Source organism: Schistocerca americana, chromosome 8 (assembly GCF_021461395.2).
Source record: "Schistocerca americana isolate TAMUIC-IGC-003095 chromosome 8, iqSchAmer2.1, whole genome shotgun sequence".
Lineage (NCBI taxonomy): Eukaryota > Metazoa > Arthropoda > Insecta > Orthoptera > Acrididae > Schistocerca > Schistocerca americana.
The window spans coordinates 25676388-25700277 of NC_060126.1; the positions used below are offsets into that span (position 1 = coordinate 25676388).

Below are 23890 nucleotides of genomic sequence, written 5' to 3' on the forward strand. Positions count from 1 at the left end.
CCTGATCCAGCCTGTTGTTCTATATGGCTGTGAGACATGGAGTATCTGGAAACAGGACTTCCATAAGCTCCATAAGAGGAAAGTGCTTCAGAAGATCTTTGGTCAGGTTCTGGATGCAGATACAGGGGAATGGAGGATCAGATACAACCAAGAGCTTGAGGAACTATACCAGCAGCCCAACATAGCAGGAACCGTCAAAGTCAAACAAATGCAGTGGGCCGGCCATGTGGCCCGGATGGAGGATCACAGATCGCCTCGGAAGCTCCTGGATTTCACACCTACAGGAAAGAGACCGCCAGGGAGACCCAAGAAGTGTTGGAGGGATGGACTCCCTGAAGATTTAAACCAAGTGTCAATAGATGTGAACGGATGGTGGATAGCAGCAATGGACAGAATACAGTGGAGGAGGAAACTCGTAGATGCAAGCGGTCCACTGGGCCTGATCACGTAGTAGTAGTAGTAGTAGTATAGAAGTGTCAGGAAGTCCATCCTAAAAGTACTTACATGGAGTGTAGCCATGTATGGAAGTGAAACATAGACGATAATAGTTTACACAAGAAGAGAATAGATGCTTTTGAAATTTGGTGCTACAGAAGAATGCTGAAGATTAGATGCGTAATCACATAACTAATGAGGTGGTGCTGAATAGAATTGGGAAGAAGAGGAATTTGTGGCACAACTTGACTAGCAGAAGGGATCGTTTGGTTGGACACATTCTGAGGCATCAAGGGATCACCAATTTAGTACTGGAGGAAAGCGCAGAGGGAAAAAGTCATAGAGGGACACCAAGAGATGAACACACTAAGCAGATTCAGAGGGATGTAGGTTGCCGTAGGTACTCAGAGATGAAGACGCTTGCACAGGATAGAGTAGCACGGAGAGCTGGATCAAACCAGTCTCTGGACAACAACAACAATAACAACAACAAAACGTGAACAAATGCTAGCAAAGTGATAGCATCCAAGGAGTCCCAATCAACAACTGTAGCTAGATATAGAGCACCACAGCACTCTACCTGTAAGACCAACAGAATGTGCACTGTTGCTCTTTATCTCTCTCTTTCTGTGGTGTGAACAATACTGTGGTGGCACAACTGATAAGATTTAAGTTGCTCTTGTTAGGTAACATACTCATCATTGCCGTCATCATGATCATGGTCATCATCATCATAATTAGCAACAACATAATTAGAACAGTCACACATTATGGTTGCTATTATGTAGAGAAAAATGCAGATAATTAAAAATTACTTTTAGATAATTAAAAAATATCACTTAGAAATAAAAAAGACGGATACAGCCACTTATGATATGAAAATATAAGCAATTTTGTGTGATGAAACAGTGTGCAAAAGGTAGAGAACTAGACTTGCAGAAGAAGAAAAAAAGATTAATTGTACAGTTTTACAAAATAGTGTACCAGATAGCAGAGACATTTTTATAAGCAAATTACAATTACTGCTGCTTCATTGCATAACTTTGTGTGTGTGTGTGTGTGTGTGTGTGTGTGTGTGTGTGTGTGTGTGTGTAAAAAAATCCAGACAGTCAACAATGATAATGCATTTAACATTATGTAGTAAATGCTATTCATATAAAAACTGTGCCTGTATACAACTACAAAAATGCAAAATAACCAATCTCACCAGAGTTGCATCAACAGATGCATTAGTGTTTTTTGTTTTCGTTGCCATGTAGAACAATGACTGTGCCAAAACTGTAGAGAAGTTAGCTATAAATGATGCAAGTGAATCCTCAGGTGGAACAGAGCCATTGTAATATGTGTAGTTGAGTGTCGATGCATCATCAAATATACTGTTATAGTACCTGGAAACAGAAGATGTAATGATAATTGTAAAACCTAATCTCCAGATCACAGAAATCAGCATTTAAATTTTTTCAGTATACACCAAACAATATATAGTTTAATAACACTAACAGTCAAAAGCTACTGAAGAGTACTGGGTGGGGAACAAACAGTGGACACTGTGAGAGTAATCCCGCCATACAGCTGAGCCACTGAGTGTTTGAAAGGCATACAATGGAGAACGAAATCATTATTAGTCTTCCAGATAATGTAAAAAAAAAAAAAACACATTTCACTTCTACAGCTACTCACCCCCAAGTTTGTAGCAAGGGAAGCAATGACGAGATGGACTCAACTCATTAGGGAAAGCTGGAAAGCTGCTTACATGTTGGAACTTCACAAACTTAGAGAAACGTTACCAATTAATATGGTTGACACTGAATGTGCAACTGACATCTTAAGAGGAGTTTTCAGGCAAAAATTCGAAAATTTTCACATTTTACAAAACATGCCCTAGAATATTATGTACTCTTTCCTGCAGAAAACTGTGCATAAATTATCTGTGAGTGACGTTTAGAAGTATTTCATTTTTAATTTTGAAGTCTTACATGCGTATCTGCAAGATCACCAGATTTCGGATGCGCATCTGTTTATATGTGAATATCTCGGAACCCACATTTTATAGTAGGCTGTGATTTAAATCTCTGACAGAAAACACATGGCACTCAACGTTAGTCACACTGTATTTTGCAGCTGCTTGGCATTTGTTTGTTTGTTTTGAGTGAAACAGTGGCTTTCGGTGTAATCTGGTGCAGTTTGACGTAATATAAACATGCCTAGAAGTGCTAGCCTATTCAAGAAACGTAAGTTTGGTGTAAACCAATACACTGGAAGTATAAAATTGTGTGTTGTTCAAGAGTTGCAACCCACAAGCAGCATAAAATCAAATAACCTTGATGTGCCACCAGAGAACAAGGGAGATGTGACCTCACCCAATGCAAGTAAAGCTAAATTACATAAAAAATTCGAGGAACTAGGATTACTGCAGGATAATTTAGAAAATAGTACTTCTGGTCTGGGATATGCTTTGTGTGATGTGAACATTTTAATTCAGGTGTTGTGTGATACATTGTACAGTAATATTTGTCAGAAAAGTAATTATTGAAGAAGATTTTTCTGCAAGAATAGGACTCACTACGACAATAGTAATTATTTGCACTGGCTGTGACAGCAAAAAGTCATTTGTAACGTCGAATGAATGCAAGAATAATCTTTTTGAGGTAAATTTAAGACTTTTCTATGCCATGAGAGCTATCAAAAAAGGTCTTAGTGCAGCTCAGTGTTTCTGTTCGGTTATGAATCTACCATCACCACCTACAAAAATTCAGAGGTATACTGAAGTTATAGGAGACGCTGTTGACTCTGTTGCTTCCCTGTCAATGAAGGCTGCAACAAATGAAGCTGTTGAAGTGAATGAAGGCAACATTGATATACCAGTTGCGTTTGATGGGACATGGCAAAAGTGGGGTAACATGTTGAACTACTCAGTTGTCACAATCACAAGTGTAGACACAGGCAAAGTAATTGATTTTGAGGCACTTAAAAAACACTGCCACAGCTCCTGTGACAAAAATGGAAAAAATGAACATTAAAACTGCCAGAAAAATTATGAAGGAACTAGTGGAGGAACGGTAGCTGATGCCGTAATGAAAATGTTTAGGAGATCACTGCAGGAAAGGGGTGTACGATACACCCAGTTCCTTGTGGATGGAGATTCTAAGGCAATAAGGGTGTTGTTGAAGCAAATCCATATAAAAATATTGTCATAAAGAAATTGTAATGTGCTGTGCATGTGCAAAAGAGGATGAGCACACGTCTCAGAAAATTAAAACAATCTTTTCGCACCACCACACTGTCTGATGGCAAGCCACTTAGAGGTTGTCTGACTAATAAAACAATAAATCAGCTCCAGAAGTATTATGGAATGGCCATCAGGAATAATGGAAATGATTTAGAAAGTATGAGAAAAGCAATCTGGGCCACACACTTCCACAAACTTTCAACCGACAGAAAACCGACATGTGCACTCTGACCACCTGGACCTGAATTGTGGTGTAAATTCTGGAAGGCCGAAGTACAAGAGTGTCTTTTGAACACATGAACTCTATTCCTGAAGCTGTCATGGAAGCAATAAAACCAATTAATAGGGACCTAGCTCACCCAGACCACCTCCGAAAGTGTTTACATGGGCGAACACAGAATCCTAATGAATCATTCAATAACATTATCTGGACATGAGTGCCTAAAAATGTTTTTGTAGGGCTCAATACACTAAAATGGTGAGTTAGTGATGCTGTATTAACATTTAATGATGGAAATATGGGAAGAATAAGAGTTCTACAACATCGTAACATCATTCCAGGCTACCATACTGTAAAGGGCTTGAAGTTATTGGAGAAGATGAGACTCGCCAAGGCACATTGTGCAGCTCAGTTCACCCCCAAAGAAGCAAGATCAATCAGAAGAAAGAAGCTTTTGGAGAAGGAAGCTGGCAAAGACGGTGATGCTGACTATGCTGGTGGGTGTTTTTGAGACTTAATTTATAATTACAAGCCAATTTTTATCATTTTATACTTTAAATGAGATTTTCTCAAAATGACATTTTTTATGCTTAATGTTCCTTTATATCAAAACCTACTTGTGATAGCTATATGAAACTTTGGCACCTATTTCATTACAATATATTGTACCTACTGAAGCACAACCATAGAAATAACTTGAATAGAAGGCCATCTAGGGCATTATGTGTACAATTATTTCTGATAAAAAATAGCATAATTGAAAATACATATATATCTCTCCTTCTTTTGTACCTCATCTGTTAATTCTGGTTTAGTAGACATAAATAACATGGATAAGTCAGCTGTAAAAATTCACAGTCTTATCTTCATTGGTTCCAGAGATAAAGGTGCATGAAGTATACTAATTTAACATTGCCCATATAGGCCCTGCAAACTCCCCTTAACAACATGAGGCTGGCAGCTTTATAGCTTCATGTTCAAATTTTTCCACTGACAACCAAACCTCCCGATGTGCAACGCTCAGATCTGTACCAAACATTGATTGTTGAAACAGTATCAACCAAACTCCAATTTAGTTTGTACTATGTGCTGTCATCCGAGCATAACTGTGATTAATATGTATAGCTTCCGTGGGGACGTTGGTAGAGCATGAGATTGTCGTACCAAGGGTCCTGGGTTCATATCCCAATGATGACATTATTTTTACTGTATTATGCATGAAAGTGTTATATGGGACTAATCATACTTCCACATCCACGATGCAATTGTTTCTTTACTTCACTGTTCTGATTGTTTATGTTTATTCTGGAAACTACAAATGAACTAGCTGCTTCATCACAAGTGGTGTCTGTTCTGTTGCACATATCCAACAGAACACCACACCTATCTATAGAAATGTACTCTATAGGTTTTCTGCTTTCAACTAACGAAGCAAATTCATACTGCCAAAAGAACATTACTATGAACTCTGAAAAGTCCTTTTACATGTTAGGAAAATGTTCGCCCATATAAAAGTTTCACGTAAACAGTTAAAATAAATTGTCAGTAGTGGGGATTGAACACAGGACCTTCAGCACGGCGCTGTCATGCTCTACAGACTCATTCACGTGAGATTTGCAAACCTGCCACTCACAGATACCGTATTTACCCGAATCTAAGCCGCACCTGAGAAATGAGACTCGAAATCAAGGAAAAAAAATTTTCCCGAATCTAAGACGCACCTGAAATTTGAGACTTGAAATTCCAAGGGAGAGAAGAGTTTTAGGCCGCAGATCCAAATCGAAACAAAGTTTGTCCACTCTAATATGAGACACAATTTAGGTCGAATGATTGACTATACAGCTACAGTAGTTTGGTTCAAGTCTTAAGCTTAGCAGTTAAGCTTTACCATGTAGCCATTGCTATGCGTTAGGTGCTCTGTCTGTATTTATATGGGTACCATTCCTTTTTCACGTGCTTCGTCTGGTTTGAATTGATTGCTTATTTTTTTTTGATCTGGTAAGTGCCGTTCTCTTTGTTATAGATGTTTACGTCACTCTAAGCTGAAAATGGATTACTGTACTGTGTCACGCATTGTTTGTCGCATTCTGATAGTGAGTGTTTATGAATTGTCGCCGCTCGCGGCATGGCTTGCTTTTGTGCGCGCTACCGCCGCTTACAATTAAAAAAAAAAAGAGGAATCGTCTCATCAGCGAAACAATGGCAAGAGACTGCTTGCCATTTGCTGTTACTTACACTACTGCTTTCTTTGATAATGATCAACAAGAACCAAATAATAGACTGCGTATGATAGAAGATGTTCTGAACGAGAGTTCAGAGAAAATTTTTCTCCGGTTGAAAATCTTTGCAGACTCCTCTGTAATACATTACATTCTGCACAGAAATTAGTCATCTTAGATTTAAAAATCTTGTCAATTGCTGTGCTTCATTTCTGACTGTATCACTATTAGGTATAAGAATAATACGAATATAAAGATGGCATGATATGTATATTCTTCCGCATTTGCTGTTGTCTCACTCTAGTTTTGTAGTTTATTAGGCAGACAGGATTTAAATGAGGTAGCAGCAAACACGAAAGAATACATGGCAAAATGTTTATATTTGTACGGTATTATTCTTATAGTGAAAAGAATACTGCATGCGATTCACAGTTCATAAAAGTTCTTATTAGCAACGATCTCTTGTCACAGGTAGGAAAAAATTCAAAATGTAGAGTTGGCCATATTGACAAAGATCCCAAACAATCTTGCCAGTCGGATTTTCGTAGTACGTTGAAGTGCTGCTACATTCGAAGATGAACAATACGGAATTTGTATCTACTTCGTTGGATAATGTATGAAAATGCAGCGGTCAAAACTCGGGGTGGTGAAAAAAAGCTCGTCTTCCACGCTACATAATTCGACGGCAGAAGTTAGTTGTGGCGGCACCTACCAACATTTTTCAGAACTTCCGCTTACTTTGCACTCGATTCTAAGCCGCAGGCGGGTTTTTGGATTACAAAAACCGGAAAAAAAGTGCGGCTTGGATTCAAGTAAATACGGTACACCTTTTCTGTGTTCTGTCATTCTGGTGTCACTTTTAATTACCATTTATGCATGTTTTACTGGATGCCGGCACACAGCACAAACTAAATCAGTGTTTTAGCTGATAATCTACATACAACGTTTGGCAATGATCTGAGTGTCTGACAAGGCTGCCGTGCCGAACAGATATATTGTATGGAAGTAAAATTGGCTGGCCTTATTGGCCTACTTTTCAGGGCAACCTACATGTCAGAGGCACATAATAGTCTGCAATCCACTGCCATGTTGGCTGCCTTGCACAACAGGCATCTTGGAGTATTGTTGGCCTGCTTCATTGAGCTGCTTGCATGAAACCTACACATCAGAGACAAAAAATAGTTTCCAAGCCTCTGAAATGTGTTCCCTTTGCTTCTGCCATTATCAGTTATTTTGTTGCAGAAATAGCAAAACTTGTCCACCACTTTAATTGTCTAATTTACTATTCCTACCGTATTTACTCGAATCTAAGCCGCACTTTTTTTCCGGTTTTTGTAATCCAAAAACCCGCCTGCGGCTTAGAATCGAGTACAAAGTAAGCGGAAGTTCTGAAAAATGTTGGTAGGTGCCGCCACAACTAACTTCTGCCGTTGAATTATGTAGCGTGGAAGACGAGCTTTTTTTCACCGCCCCGAGTTTTGACCGCTGCATTTTCATACATTACCAACGAAGTAGATACAAATTCCGTACTGTTCATCTTCGAAAGTAGCAGCATTTCAACGTACTATGAAAATCCGACTGGCACGATTGTTTGGGACGTTTGTCAATATGGCTAACTCTACGTTCTGAATTTTTTCCTACCTGTGACAAGAGCTCGTTGTTAATAAGTACTTTTATGAATTGTGAATCGCATGCAGTATTCTTTTCACCATAAGAATAATACCGTACAAATATAAACATTTTGTCACGTATTCTTTCGTGTTTGCTGCTGCCTCATTCAAATCCTGTCTGCCTAATAAACTACAAAACTAGAGTGAGACAACAGCAAACGCGGAATAATATACATATGTCTTGTTTATATTCGTATTGCTCTTATGCCTAATAGTGATACAGTCAGAAATGAAGTACGGCAATTGACAAGATTTTTAAATCTAAGATGACTAATTTCTGTGCAGAATGTAATGTATTACAGAGGCGTCTGCAAAGATTTTCAACCGGAGAAAAATTTTTGCTGAACTCTCGTTCAGAACATCTTCTATCATACGCAGTCTATTATTTGGTTCTTGTTGATCATTATCAAAGAAAGCAGCAGTGTAAGTAACAGCAAATGGCAAGCAGTCTCTTGCCATTGATTCGCTAATGAGACGATTCCTCTTTTTTTTTTATTTATTGTAAGCGGCGGTAGCGCGCACAAAAGCAAGCCATGCCGCGAGCGGCGACAATTCATAAACACTCACTATCAGAATGCGACAAACAATGCGTGACACAGTACAGTAACGCATTTTCAGCTTAGAGTGACGTAAACATCTATAACAAAGAGAACGGCACTTACCAGATCAAAGAAAAATAAGCAATCAATTCAAACCAGACGAATCACGTGAAAAAGGAATGGTACCCGTATAAATACGGACGGAGCACCTAACGCATAGCAATGGCTACACGGTAAAGCTTAACTGCTAAGCTTAAGACTCAAACCAAACTACTGTAGCTGTATAGTCATTCATTCGACCTAAATTGTGTCTCATATTAGAGTGGACAAACTTTGTTTCAATTTGGATCTGCGGCCTAAAACTCTTATCTCCCTTGGAATTTCGAGTCTCAAATTTCAGGTGCGGCTTAGATTCGGGAACATTTTTTCCTTGATTTCGAGTCTCATTTTTCAGGTGCGGCTTAGATTCGAGTGTGGCTTAGATTCGAGTAAATACGGTAATCCCACAGCATAAGCTATCTTAATCTGACTACATTTGATTATCACTGTTTTACTTTGGTGTGTGTCTGACCTCCTTTCAAGTTGCTATCTATTAATTTTTTTACCATCTCTATCCAAATCGGAATGTCAATGACACTGAATTTCAGTCCAAATCTTTTCTCTGATATCTTTGTTTTCCTGTCTCATATAGTGAAATGCTTTCTCAATGTGTAGATTGAATAATGTGATTGATAGGCTACAACCCTTTCACATTCCTTTTCAATTACTACCTTCCAATCACATCCTGCAGCTCTCAGTACAGCTTCTGTGCAAGTTGTGGATAAGGTACTGCTCCCTGTGTTTTACCCCTAACTACTTCACAGTTTCAGTGAATGTTGTCAAACATTATTTTCTAAATCTGCAAATTGTATAAATGAAGGCTTGCCTTTTTAAAATTATTTTCTAAGATCAGCTGTGGAGTCAATATTTCTGCATGTGTTACTACATTTCTCCAGAACAAAACCTAATCTTCCCTAGGTTTCCTTCTGCTAATTTTCGTTAATCTGTTGCAACCATGACTTACTTATCTTAAGGTTCAGCAATACCCACATATGCCAGTACATGACATCTTTGATATTGCAATTTTTACGTTCTTCTTGAAGCCCAATGGTATTTCACCTTTCAATATATCTTGCTTAAAAGATGCAACAATTTTTTCACGGGTGGCTCTCACAAGGACATTCATAATTCTTGAGTAATATCACCTACACCAGGTAGAATACACTAAGACTCTTGTGCATCACACACAATGGGACAGCAAAGATAAGATTAGATTAATTACAAATGTCACAAAGACATTTGAGCAGTCCTTTCATCCAGCAATTCATGAACAAGAAGAAACACTAATATAAGGTACAATGGGACGTACCATCTGGCATGCACTTCACAGAGTATGTATGTAGATGTCAATCTAGAACATATAAAATGCCACACATGAAAGAGGCAAACAGCAGATCTAATAAATGAGAGTAACAAAAAGAGGAAAATGGCAAAGGAGAAATGTAAAGCTACAGACTAACTATGGTAAATATTGATGCCACATATACTAAAACTCGAAATCTTTGGAGAAAAAAGGCACAACTGTATGAACATCAAGACCTCAGACAGCCTACACAAAAAAAGAAATGCTGAAAACTGTAAGGAACATGTAGGAGACTGCATACAGGAAATAAACCTAAAGACAATATTCAGAAAGTGAAGAGAGAGAAGGAGGAGGTGCAGTGGGAAATATGATACAGCGTGAAGATTACAGAACGATGTAACTCCAAACAACACATGGAGTGTAGGACATTCCCTCAGAATTACTGATGTCTTAGGATGACAAAGTGTTCCATCTAGTACACAGGATGTAAGAAATGAACGAAATATCAGAATTCAACGTGAACATATTAATCACGGTATTAAAGAACGCAGATGCTGACAGTGTCTAAAGCCATTTGTGTAATAAGTCATGGTTGTGAAATACTAACACAAATTATTTACAGGAAGGAAATGAGGACAAGTTTTGAAAAAAGGGATTAAAGCTCAAAGAAATAATAGAAACTTTCAGGCTCGTGATGCTATCAGACACGGTAAATGACTTGGAAGATCAGCTGCACTGAAAGGATACTGTCTTCAAAAGAGATAATAAAGTGAACATCAATGAAACTAAAACAAGAGTAATGGAATACCAGCATAACATTTACGGACATCAAACAAATGACTGGAGTGGGAAAAATGCAAGCTTGTGAATAGAATTTTTAAAATGGCAGAAATTCCAAATATTTTGAAAAGAATATAATTATTGACTTTATGAAGAAAGCAAGGGCAGGATAGATGTGAAACTGCCACACAGACAGTCTAGCACCACACGTACAAAAAAATGCTCAAAACAGAACATTATCGATAAAGGAAAGAGAGAAAAGAGAAACAATTTCAGTACTGCAGCTAAAACCAGAGGACAAATTTATGAAAAAGGACACACACATTGCACAGGTATATTTAAAGAAGCCATTTTATAATGTGAAAGGTAATAAAAATGTTACACAAAGCAGACAGGCTTAATTAGCACTGACAGCCTGGTATGACAGACTAAAATTGGAAAAGGCTTAAAGCCAAGTTGGTTACTATTACCAATGAAATTTCATTTCTATACTGAACAGGCAATGAAGGAATTAAAATACCAAGGGTGGAGCCCCATAGCAGACACTGTAGACTGAAGTCCACATGAAGGCACAGCTGTATGGCAAGGTCAGAAAGTACATACATACCTGCATCTACATACATACTCAACAAGCCACTGTACAGTGTATGGTGGAGTGTATCACGTATCACTACTAATCATTTCCTTTCCTACTTCACTTGTAAATGGAGTGAAGGAAAAATGGTTGTCAATATGCCTCCATAAAAGCCCAAATTTCTCTTATCTTGTTTTGTGGTTCTTACGTGGAACATACGTTGAGGCAACAAATAAGTCTGCGGTCAGCTGCAAATGTCTAGTCACTAAATTTTCTCAATAGTGCGCACAGTGGCACATAGCAAGAATGTCCCATTATCCCCTGGTACACTTGCACCATAATAGTCCTCTCCTGTAGGCTACAGATAAGGGAAAGTCAAAAGAAATTATATTCACCATTTATACATTTATACCTCACTCAACTAGCTCTTCACTAAGGCTGTTCCTCCAGTGGAGATTATACCCAATAAACAAAAGTCAGTTACATAATTTAAGCAGTGTTTCTTGCACACACAAGTGCAGAGATGCCCACTATGCAAGACGTTTTAGCTATGCAACATGAAGCCTACATATATTTACGATAGGATTGAAGCCAACTTAAGGTTTTACTTAACACTAGCTGTAACCAGTGGTTGCACTTGCATATCTGTAGTTTTGTTATGATGAGTGATGGTGAGAGAGTAAGCTACAGTTGTTGTTGTTGTTGTTGTTGTTGTTGTGGTCTTCTGTCAAGACTGGCTTGATGCAGCTCTCCATGCTACTCTATCCTATGTAAGCCTCTTCATCCTTCTGAATGCGCTTACTGTATTTCTTCTCTTGGTCCCCCTCTACAATTTTTTCCTACCACACTTCTCTCCAACACTAAAATTGGTGATCCCTTGATGTCTCAGAACATGTCGTACCAACCAGTCTGTTCTTCTAGTCATGTTGTGCCACAATTTTTTTTCTCTCCAATTCTATTTAGCCATCTAATCTTCAGCATTCTTCTGTATCAGCACATTGCAGAAGCTTCTATTCTGTTCTCATCTAAACCATGTATTGTCCACATTTCACTTCTATATGTGGCTATATTCTATCTAAATACTTTCAGAAAAGACTTCTTAATTCTCACCAAATCTATATTCAATGTTCACAAATTTCTTTTCTTTTTTCAGAAATGCTTTTCTTGCCATTGCCAGTCTACATTTTATATCCTCTCTACTTAAGCTATCATCAATTATTTTGCTGCCCAAATAACAAAATTTATCTATTATTTTAAATGTCTCATTCCTTATTTTAATTCCCTCGGCATCACCTGATTTAATTCCACTACATTCCATCATGCTTGTTTTCTTTTTGTTGATGTTCATCTGATATTCTCCTTTCAAGACACTGTCCACTCCAGTCCACTGTTCTGTCAAGTCCTTTGCAGCCTCTGACAGAACTACAATGTCATCGGCAAACCTCAAAGATTTTATTCCTTCTCCATTCTACTCCAAATATTTCTTTTGTTTCCTTTACTGCTTGCTCAATATATAGAGTGAATAATGTTGGAAACAGGCTACATGCTTGTTCATTCCCTTCTCAACCACTGCTCCCTGTTCATGCCCCCCAACTCTTAACTGCTCTCTGGTTTCTGTACAAGTGGTAAATAGCCTTTTGCTCCATGTATTTTACCCCTGCTACATTCAGAATTTCAAAGAGAGTATCCCAATCAACACTGTGTGCTATTAATTAATCTACCTTCTAAGATAAGGCATACGGTTAGTACTGCCTCACATATTCCTACATTTCTCCGGAATCCAAACTGATCTTCCTCGAGTTTGGCTTCTACCTGTTTTCTCCATTTATCTGTGAAGTATCAGTGTTAGTATTTTGCTACCATAAACTTATTAAACTGATAGTTCAGTAATATTCACACCTGTCAGCATCTCCTTTCTTTGGAATTGGAATTGTTAAATTCTTCTTCAGGTCTGAGGGTACTTCACCTGTCTCATACATCTTGCCCACTAGATGGAAGAGTTTTATCATGGCTGGCTCTTACAAGGCTATCAGTAGTTCTAACAGAATGTCATCTACTCCTGGGGACCTTGTTTCAACTTAGGTCTTTCAGTGCTCTGTCAAATTCCTCTCACAGTATCATACCTTTCATCTCACTCATCTTCACCTACATCCTCTTCCATTGCTATAATATTGCCCTCAGGTACATCTCTCCTGTCTACACCTCTATATGCTCCATCTCTATATGCTCCACCTTTCTGCTTTCCCTTATTGCTTCGGGCTGGTTTTCCATCCGAGTTCTTGATATTCATACAAGTGGTTCTCTTTTCTCCAAAGGTCTCTCTAATTTTTCTGTAGGTGGCATCTACTTTTCCCCTAGTTATATATGCTTCTAAATCCTTACATTTGTTCTCTAGCCATTCCTGCTTCACCAATATGCACTTCCTGTCAATCTCAGTTTTTGGACGTCTGTATTCCCTTCCACAGCTTCATTTACTGCATTTTTGTATTTCCTCATTTCATCAATTAAATTCGATATCTTATGTGTTACCCAAGGATTTCTGCTAGCCCTTACTGTTTTACCTACTTGATTGCTGCCACCACTATTTCATCTCTCAAAGCTACCCATCCATCTTCTACTGTATTTCTTTCCCATATTCTAGTCAATCATTGCTTAATGCCCCCTCTGAACTTCTCAAAAAACTCAGTTTCTTTCAGTTGGATGAGAAATTCTGCCTTATGCAAGACACCTTCGGAGTTTTGTTTTTATCTAGACATGTTTCAGCACTTTTTGTGCATCTTCAGTGGGTTACTTTATTTTCTTTCTTACATGAAGCTATTAATTGTTTATGTTGGTAGCTGTGAATCTGCTACACAATTTACAACTTGTCTTGGCTTTAATGTTGTTGTGTTTGTCTCCTTTGGTGTGGCAACATGCCGATTTCTACCATTTTTGTCATTTTGCAGGCATTCTCTGTGATTTTTGAACTTGCACAGTGTTTTCGCAATCATCAGTAATGGAAAGTAAATAAACTAACCCACTGAAGGCAGCACATGAAGTGCTGAAGCATGTCTGGGTAAAACAAAACTACAAAGTTGTCTTGCATATGGCAGAAGTCCTCATCCAATTTTCTTAGCAAACATGGAAATAATAAGAATTGCTACACCATAAGATGATTATCTGTTTTTTTTTTTTTCAATCTATTCAGGTCCCATCCCCTCAAGTTCCTACCTTTCTGCAGTTTTAATCTACAGTTCATATCCAATAAATTGTGGTCAGAGTCCACATTGGCCCCTGGAAATGCCTTACAATTTAAAACCTGGTTCCGAAATCTCTGTCTTACATTGCATAATCAATCTGAAATCTCCTGGAGTCTGCAGGTCCCTTCCATGTACACAACCTTGTTTCATGATTCTTAAACCAAATGTGAGCTATGATTAAAGTATGCTCTGTGCAAATTTCTATCAGGCAGTTTCCTCTTTCATTTCTTTCTCCTAGTCCATATTCAGCTATAGTTTTTCCTCTTCTTCCTACTATTCACTTTCAGTCCCAGATTACTAAAATTTTTGTCTCCCTTAGCTATTTGAATAATTTCTTTTATCTCATCACAGATTTCTTCAATCTCTTCATCATCTGCAGAGCTATTTGTCATATAAACTTGTACTACTGTGATGGGTGATGGCTTTGTCTCTCTCAGGCTATAATAACGTGTTCGCTACGCTGTTAATAGTAGCTTACCCACATTCCTATTTTCTTATTCATTATTATAGCTACTCCTGCATTACAACTAGTCAATTTTGTATTTATAACCCCGTATTCATGTGAGAAGAAGATCTGTTCCTCCTGCCACCAAACTTCCCTAAATCCGAACAAACCCAACTTCAACCTACCCATTTCCCTTTTTAAATTTTCCAACTTACCTGTGTGATTAAGGGATCCAACATTCCATGCTCCGATTGGTAAAATGCCAGTTTTATTTCTCCTGATGACATCCTCCTTAGTAGTCACCACCCAGAGATCCCAATGGGATACTATTTCACCTCCAGAATATGTTACCCAAGAGGATACCATCATCATTTAACCACACAGTAAAGCTGCATGTCCTTGAGAAAAATTATGGCTGTAGTTTCCCCTCACTTTCAGCCGTTCACAGTACCAGCACAGCAAGGTTGTTTTGGTTGATGTTATAAGGCCAGATTAGTCAATCATACAGACTGTTGCCCCTGCAGCTACTGAAAAGGCACCTCTTCAAGAACAACACATTTGCCTGGTCTCTCAACAGATACCCCTTCATTGTGGTTGCACCCGAAACGTCAGTGGCCCCCACACGTCTGCATGTTCGTGTCAGCACAGCTTGTGATGTGTGCCTCCCTCACCCCCCCTCACCCCCATCCCCACCCCCACCCCACCCCTCCTAAGCTGAAGCTTTTCCAAAGAGTAAATAGCTTTTCCTAAGAGTAATTAGCATTTCCAAAGAGTAATTAGCATTTCCAAAGAGTAATTAGCATTTCCAAAGAGTAATTAGCATTTCCAAAGAGTAATTAGCATTTCCAAAGAGTAATTAGCATTTCCAAAGAGTAATTAGCATTTCCAAAGAGTAATTAGCATTTCCAAAGAGTAATTAGCATTTCCAAAGAGTAATTAGCATTTCCAAAGAGTAAATAATTTTCCCTAATTCACGTAATATTCTTTGAATCAATAATTATCTTGTACGACACACTTTCTAAAGCACCCTATGTTTTTCCTCAGGATTCAAACTATCTCTATACCAAACTTCACTGAAACGGGTTAAGCAGGTCAGTCACTGAAACATGACAGACAGAATTACTTTTGCATTTAATCATCAGTATGGATAAAATTTTCAATAACAATTTTTTTTTCTTTCTGTGATCTGCTTTTGATGAAATAAAGCCTATATGGTGCTCTAAGCTATGGTGAAGTTACCTGTGAAAACCCTATGAAAATTTGTTCATTAGTTCTGGAGAAGCACCTTCAAACAGACGGACAGACAGACACAACAGACTTACTTGTAGACTAATGATTAGTATAGGTTTGCCCTTATATAATATCAAGTAAGGTGAGGTTCGGGGAAAGACAGGGTCAGGGTCAGGGTCAGGGTCAGGGTCAGGGTCAGGGTCAGGGTCAGGGTCAGGGTCAGGGTCAGCTTGGGGTCCTTACTAGTTTCCTCGCACAGTCTTTGATATAGGTGTCATCTGTCAACAGATCACTAACCACTTTGTCACAATGGATCAGTGTGGTGAGATCTGAGGGCTTCAAACTCTTTCTTTTATCAAACTTTTTAGCACCTGTTTCAGTTTCAATGGTAATAGTGCTGGTTTCATTATTACGGACACAGTGTTCTTTTGTTCACAGGCTGTCTGAAGTAATGAACTTGTGATCTGTGGTGTATGTTTACCTGCAATATCTGTTGTTGGTATTGAGGGATTACTGATTTAACAGTGCATCCACCATTATGTGAGCTCTTTCAGGTACACGTATTCAGTTGCCACAAAGTCTGCACACAGGACTCATTTTCTGAAACACAGAACTGGCCACTGACCCAAATGATGAGACAAATGTACGCTGTTTCTGAGGTACACATGACTGCTTGTGTGAGAATATAACACATGTCTCATAACCTTGGTCTCCTGGATTTTATTTTTCTCTAGTAAAAGTTGCAAAGCCTCGACTCCAAACTCTGTGTTTGCCTGAAAATGATGGTGCTGTGCACGTGGTCCTGTCTCCACATACTGGTTGGCTGCAGCGCAGCATGTCGAGAAAATGTTACATTTTCCTACAGGAGGTAATATTGGTCAAAACTAGAAGACAAGTTCCGATACTGATACATCCGGAAACCAGTATCTGCTGAGATATGGACCAATCTGTCTTCTCCATCTCATCTGCCTATTGGCAGATTGCTACTCATCATAAGAGGTCATGTTGAGTTGCTGATAGACCATTACAAATAAGATTTGGCCAAAGCTGTCTTGATAAAACAAAAGTGCACACTCATTCGCACAAGCAAGCACACCTCACACACATATCTCCAACCGCTCTGCCCAAAATGTGAATGTTATACAATGGCATATGGCGGAGAACTGACAGTCAGTACGAACATGGCTGCCTGCTTGGTCTCCCCATCTATGCTCTCTTTGTTACTCGTTCAGTTGCCCATTTTTATTTTAGGTCTCCAATGTTGTTAAGTAACAAACCATCACGATACAGTCCAGTGGGTATAACTAAGAACAGTTTGGTGTTCTATTACTATTAAGAGTTCAATATGCAATCTGGCAATAAAAAAAATATTCATCTTGATGAGAAGTGACTGTTTGCACCAAAAGTGTCCCATCCTTCAACCACTTCAAAGTTTTTAGATTTCCAACAATACACTGCAGGGCCTTATACAGTCTCAAATTATTTCTATAATCTTGATAAGTATGAAGGCATCTTTAAGTTATGGCTGACTAAATTACTGTTATTATTTGACAGTCTCTTTTGAATTGAAACTTCCTGTGGGCTGTCCGTACTGTTTGGAGTTATAATAGTTTCTGAAGAGAGAAGTATTTTATTCCCATGAGTAGGTAGGGAAACAAGTTGACTGACATGAGTAAACCAAAAAGAGCTCAAGTATGGCAGGTGGCCCAGATATCACTCGTTAACTACTGTTCAATATCAACAGCTGTTCACTCTGTTAGTACAGAGCACATCTTGAGGTTGAGGTGTCCAAAGGAAACTTTATATATAGAGGTTGAGTATTGAACCGAGATCTCCATTTCCTTTGACACGGAAAGTTTCACCATCACATCAAACTTGACTAGAGGTAGGACTTACGTATTTCCTCAATGTGCTTTCCATTGAGTATGGTCCATATTTATAAGTAGTTGAATTGCAAGAAGAGGTATTTTGGAGAAAAAAAGAAAAATTACACAATAACTTACCTATTCGTAAAGCCAGCTTCGTGATCAGCAATAACCACACCAGGTAGTTTGTTATCGTGCACAAGAAACGTCTGTAGAGAAGCAGGTGGCAGTGTGTCTGTAGTTGACTTAGTAAATGTAATTCCATAGTTGTGTCCAAATTCCGTCATGTTGCCCATGAAGTCCATCACCTGGATTAAATATTTTTGTTACTTTTAAATATCCATGGGTATACAACTGCAATTAACACATTGAACATTGAAAGCTGGCAAAAGAAACATCATCACACTTATTCAGCCAAAATGCTCACTTGATGGTTATTATCGTTTTTACATTTCAGCTGTGTGGTCACTAACAACATTGTGAATATCAAGTTTTAAGAAAAATTTACCTTATGATAGAATTTACATTCACACAGGAAAAGCTTTCAGGAAAATTGTGTATGATATATTTTTTCTTCCAGCGACTCTCCACAATTCCTGCTCCTTTACCACCCATCACCCAGCTCATCATTGTTAATGGCATTTCCCTCCACATAACAACCCCAATGCCCATGGCCTGTCAATAATGAACACTACATTTCCCAATGTCGAATGACTCCAAAACTACAGCCTCCTTCTGGATCACCATGACCAACTATTTCCTCACCCACAATTACTTCTCCTTTTTATCAATATTATGAAAAGGAAAGTCGCTACTCACCATATAGTGGAGATGCTGAGTCACAGACAGGCTCAACAAAAAGACACTCACAATGTAAGCTTTCGGCCAACAAGGCCTTTGTCGAAAATAGACGACTTGTGTGTGGAGTGTGTCTGTCGTCTATTTTCGACAAAGGCCTTGTTGGCCAAAAGCTTATATAGTGACAGTCTTTCTGTTGTGCCTATCAGCAACTCAGCATCTCTGCTATATGGTGAGTAGCAACTTTCCTTTTCACAAAATTGTTACATTCTCCTTTTTATCACCTATGAACAAATCTGTGTACAGCAACTGGCACACATATGGCACCATCCTATGTCAACTGATTCATGGTCCATCTAGAAGAATCCTCCCTAACTGAGCAGAATCCCCTGAAATACCTGGTACAGATTCGCTGATAACATCTTAATGATCTGGGCCTAGGGTGAGGATGTCCCACCCACATTCCTCCATAATCTCAACACTTTCTCCCCCATTTGCTTCACCTGGGCCTCTCCGAACAAACAAACTACCAGGATAGCTACAGCACTCTCTCTGTCCGCATTATCAAACCTACCAACTGCCAACAATACATCCACTTCAACAGCTGCCACCCATTCCCCTTCCGTAATCCCATGGTCATCTCATCTGTAGTGACAAGCAGTTCATCTCCAAATATGCCAAAGATATTACCGAGGTCTTCACAGACTAAAATTACCCTCCCAACCTCATCCAGAAATAGATCTCCCGTGCTTTGTCCCCTGAGTCACCTACCATCTCCCACAGCCCCATGTCCAGCCATAAAGAAGCACTCCTCCTATGACTCATTACCAATGAGGACTGGAACAACTTAATCACATTCTCTTCCAAGGTTCTGATCACCTCTCATCATGTTTCACAGTCATGTTCCATCACTATCTGAACTAAAACAATATTCTAGCCCATCCCTACTCCATCCTTACTCCCAATCACTTGCCTCATGGCTCATTTCCCTGCAACACTTCTAGATTCAAGACCCGTCACACACATCCTCCCACTACCACCTACCCTAGTCCACTCACAGACATCTCCTACCCCATCAAAGGCTAGTTAGTTGTCATGACAATGTAGAAAGTGGCACAGTGGTTGCAGCTTAGTTGTCAGTTCACCACCTGTGAAAGCCGTCATGTGATTTACCAACTAAGCAGCCATCACAAAGGCACCTTCTATGTGGGCATGACAAATACACTTCATTCATTATAAGACTAAACCGGATGTAAACAAACACAAATGTGATGATTGGTCAGCAGCCATGGCACATGTACACTGGTGCTGTTACACACTTGGAAGTGGGTCCTATTTATGCTTCAGATGTGTTGTTACTATGCTACAATAAATGAAACTTTAAGATATTCTAATGTGTTAACAGCCAGCAACATTTTTCTTAATTATACTGCAGCAATGTAGATTATACTTCTAAAATTGTGTACAGTCACCTTATCTGTACTTTTGTGCAGTGGCTGTCATGCTGTTAATATGTAGGGTGAAAACAATTGATGCTGCTTGCTGCACTGTAATGAAACACACACCAGGATCATCATTAAAAAGTGGTGAGAAACAGATTATTCTCAACATTTTGAACAAATTTACAAAATAAAAATCAGTTTTGAAGTTTTCGAGTATGTTATTTATGACATTTTTGGCATTTTTGAAAACTTTATGTGTAGCTGAACTTCTAGAAGATCACAATGATAATCTGGGATAGCCCCTGGGTCACTGGTTCATATCTCAATTTGGTTTTCCTTTTTTCATTCAATTTGGAATACCCACATCTTTTAAATATAAGCTTCTTCAAATATATGCTACTTAACACGTACCTAATCTTCTTCCTTTTTTCCAAAATTGACTCTATTCTTGTTTCTAATTACATACTGAATGCAAAATTAGAGTTTCCATTGCAAATATAAATTCTTGATTATCTGAGATTGTTTAAATTAAGAACACATGACATATTAAATATTTAGAACAAAAATGAAAAATCAGATACTTTTTATTTAGACTATATCCACTGTTTTGTAACAGACACGGTGTCATACGAGTCAGAAACATAGGAAACAATAATTTTCATGGCATTGAGCACACCGTACAAAAGCCGCATTTTTACAATAGCCACCGAACCACTGCCATATGAAACCAACAGAACTGATTCGGAGCCAAGTTAAGCTGTCCAGCGTAGTGGAACTAATGCACGAAGCTTTGTTACATGTGACTGCCAAATGCTGACAGGATACAGAACAGCACATCATAAAAGATGGTGGTGGTTGTTGGGACGTTTAAGGGGGGCTAAACAGCGAAGGTCATCAGTCCCCCATTCCAAAATCAGGCGAGCCGAAAATCTACGGAGCAGGTAAAAACCAAAGGGGGAGGAGACGTCCCCCCAGGCGCTAAAAGAACACAAACACAGCAACAAACACTACAGACAAGAACAGGACAGAGGAACACCAGACAGAAAGAAACAGAAGAAAGGAGGATGGCCGGAGACTGGTTGACTGACCACGAGAAAAAAAAGGGAAAGAGTCAACCATCTGACGGCACACCAGAACAGCAACAGACACAAGGACAAAAGACACAGAAAGGGAAAGGCGCAGGACCTCCCTAAATCGAACCATAAAAAGGACTACTACGGATAAAATGTAAAACATTGTCAGCCATGGAGGCATCGTCGGATAAAACCAAAGGCAAGGTGCCCGGGAGATTAAAAGATTGCCGGAGTGTGCGCAGTCGAGGACACTCCAGCAAAATGTGGCCGACCGTCAGCCGGGACCCACACCGACACAAGGGGGGATCCTCCTGAAGGCTGCTCAGGGAGTCACTGCAGATCACGATGGACCTACCTGAGCAGAAACGCATCTGCTCAAGAGCGCGTAATATGGCCACCAGCTCTGCAGTAAAAATACTGCAGCCAGCCGGCAAGGAGCGCTGCTCAACATGGGCAGCAAGAGCAAAAGAGTAGGCAGTGCGACCATCAACCAGGGAACCATCAGTGTAGACAGTCTCACGGTCCGAAAATGAGGCGAGGAGCGCAAGAAAACGGCGACGGAGGGCCACAGGCGGAACCGAGTCCTTGGGTCCCTGTGCCAAGTCCAGACGGACGGACGGCCGGGACAAACACCAGGGAGGCGTAGGTGCACGGACCTGGAAGGGAGGCGGAAGAGGGAATGAACCCAATTCCGACAGCAGGGACTGAACGCGGACAGCGATGGAAAGCCCAGACCTAGGTCGCCGTTCGGGCAGAGGGAGGACCATGGCAGGGAAAAGCAGGCGACGATTGGGATGGCCTGGCGAGCAATGCACGTGGACAGCATAGTAGGCGAGCAGTCGATGGCGGCGAATCCGCAGCGGGGGAACCCCGGCCTCCACCAGTAGACTATCCACGGGGCTCGTACGAAAAGCACCAGTTGCAAGCCGGACCCCACAGTGGTGTATGGGGTCTAACAACTTCAACACTGAGGGTGATGCAGACCCATAGGCCAGGCTCCCATAATCAAGCCGAGACTGCACAAGGGCTCTGTACAATCGCAGCAGCGTGCAGCGATCCGCACCCCAAGACGTGTGGCTAAGGCAGCGGAGGGCGTTGAGGTGCCGCCAGCATTTTTGCTTCAGCTGAGTAATATGAGGAACCCATGTGAGCCGGGCATCAAACACAAGTCCCAAGAAGCGGCAAGTGTCCACCACTTCAAGCAGGTGGCCGTCGAGGTAAAGTTCAGGATGAGGGTGGACCGTCCGACGCCTGCAGAAGTGCATAACTCGAGTCTTGGCTGCAGAGAACTGAAAACCGTGAGTCAGAGCCCATGATGCTGCCTTCCGAACGGCTACCTGCAGCCTGCGTTCGGCGACTCCCGTAGTCGTGGAGTTAAAGGAGATGCAGAAGTCGTCGGCATACAAAGAAGGAGACACCGACGACCCCACGGCTGCAGCCAGACCATTAATGGCCACTAGAAATAAGGACACACTCAACACCGAGCCCTGCGGGACCCCATTTTCCTGTGTATAAGAAGAACTAGAGGCGGCACTGACTTGCACCCGGAAAGAGCAGTGCAACAGAAAGGTTTGAAGAAAAGCCGGGAGCCGACCACGAAGACCCCACTCATACAACGTGGCGAGGATGTGATGCCTCCATGTGGTGTCATACGCCTTCCGCAGATCGAAAAATACAGCAACGAGATGCTGACGTCGGGCAAAGGCCGTACGAATAGCAGATTCCAGCCGCACCAAATTGTCCGTGTCAGACCGGCCCCGACGGAAGCCACCCTGGGATGGAGCGAGGAGATCGCGCGACTCAAGGACCCAACACAAACGCCGCCCCACCATACGTTCGAGCAATTTGCACAAAACGTTGGTGAGGGTAATGGGACGATAGCTGTCCACCGCCAGTGGGTCCGCACCGGGCTTCAAGATGGGGACAATAACACCCTCTCGCCATTGCGACGGGAACACGCCTTCGCTCCAAATGCGGTTAAATACCGCGAGAATGTGTCTCTGGCAGTCCCGGGAGAGATGCTTCAGCATCTGCGCGTGGATGCAGTCCGGTCCTGGTGCTGTATCAGGGCAATCGGCGAGGGCAGCGAGGAATTCCCTCTCGCTGAAAGGAGCATTGTATTTTTCAGAACGACGCGTGTGAAATGAGAACTGCGTCCGCTCAGCTCGCTCCTTTAGAGAGCGAAAGGTGGAGGGATAAGATGCAGTCGCCGAGCTCGTACAAAGTGCGCGGCAAGCTGTTCAGCAATGGTGGCAGCGTCCGTGCAGACAGCGCCGTCCAAGGAGAGCCCAGGTACACCCATAGGGGTCTGGTATCCATAAATCCGCCGGATCCGGGACCACACGAGCGAGGGGGAGACACGGGAGCCCAAGGAGGAGACATACCGCTCCCAGCACTCCCGCTTACGCCGTGCAATAAGACGGCGGGCCAAGGCACGAAGCCTCTTAAAGGCGATGAGAGTCTCCAGAGACGGGTGCCGCCTATGACGCTGGAGAGCCCGCCGACGGTCGCGAATAGCCTCAGCAATCTCCGGCGACCACCAGGGTACAGCCTTCCTCTGAGGGAGTCCAGGAGAGCGGGGGATGGCAGCCTCGGCCGCCGAAATGATGGATGTGGTTAAGACACGGACCACCCCGTCAATGTCACCTTGGGGGGGAGACTCAATGGTTGCAGCAGAAGTAAAAGCCGGCCAGTCAGCCCTGTGGAGAGCCCAGCGGGGCAGGTGCCCAG

At 41.0% G+C, this 23890-nt stretch overlaps 1 protein-coding gene across 1 annotated transcript in view; it reads right to left on the minus strand.

Annotated features, from left to right (window-relative positions):
* The window catches only part of LOC124544863 (nicastrin), a 130043-nt gene that overhangs the window by 29275 nt on the left and 76878 nt on the right, over positions 1-23890 (minus strand). The window contains exons 7-8 of the mRNA XM_047123574.1: positions 17986-18155; positions 1643-1823 (exon numbers count right to left, since the gene is read on the minus strand). Of these exons, the coding sequence (XP_046979530.1) occupies positions 1643-1823; positions 17986-18155 (351 nt within the window). The remainder of the gene's footprint in view (positions 1-1642; positions 1824-17985; positions 18156-23890) is intronic.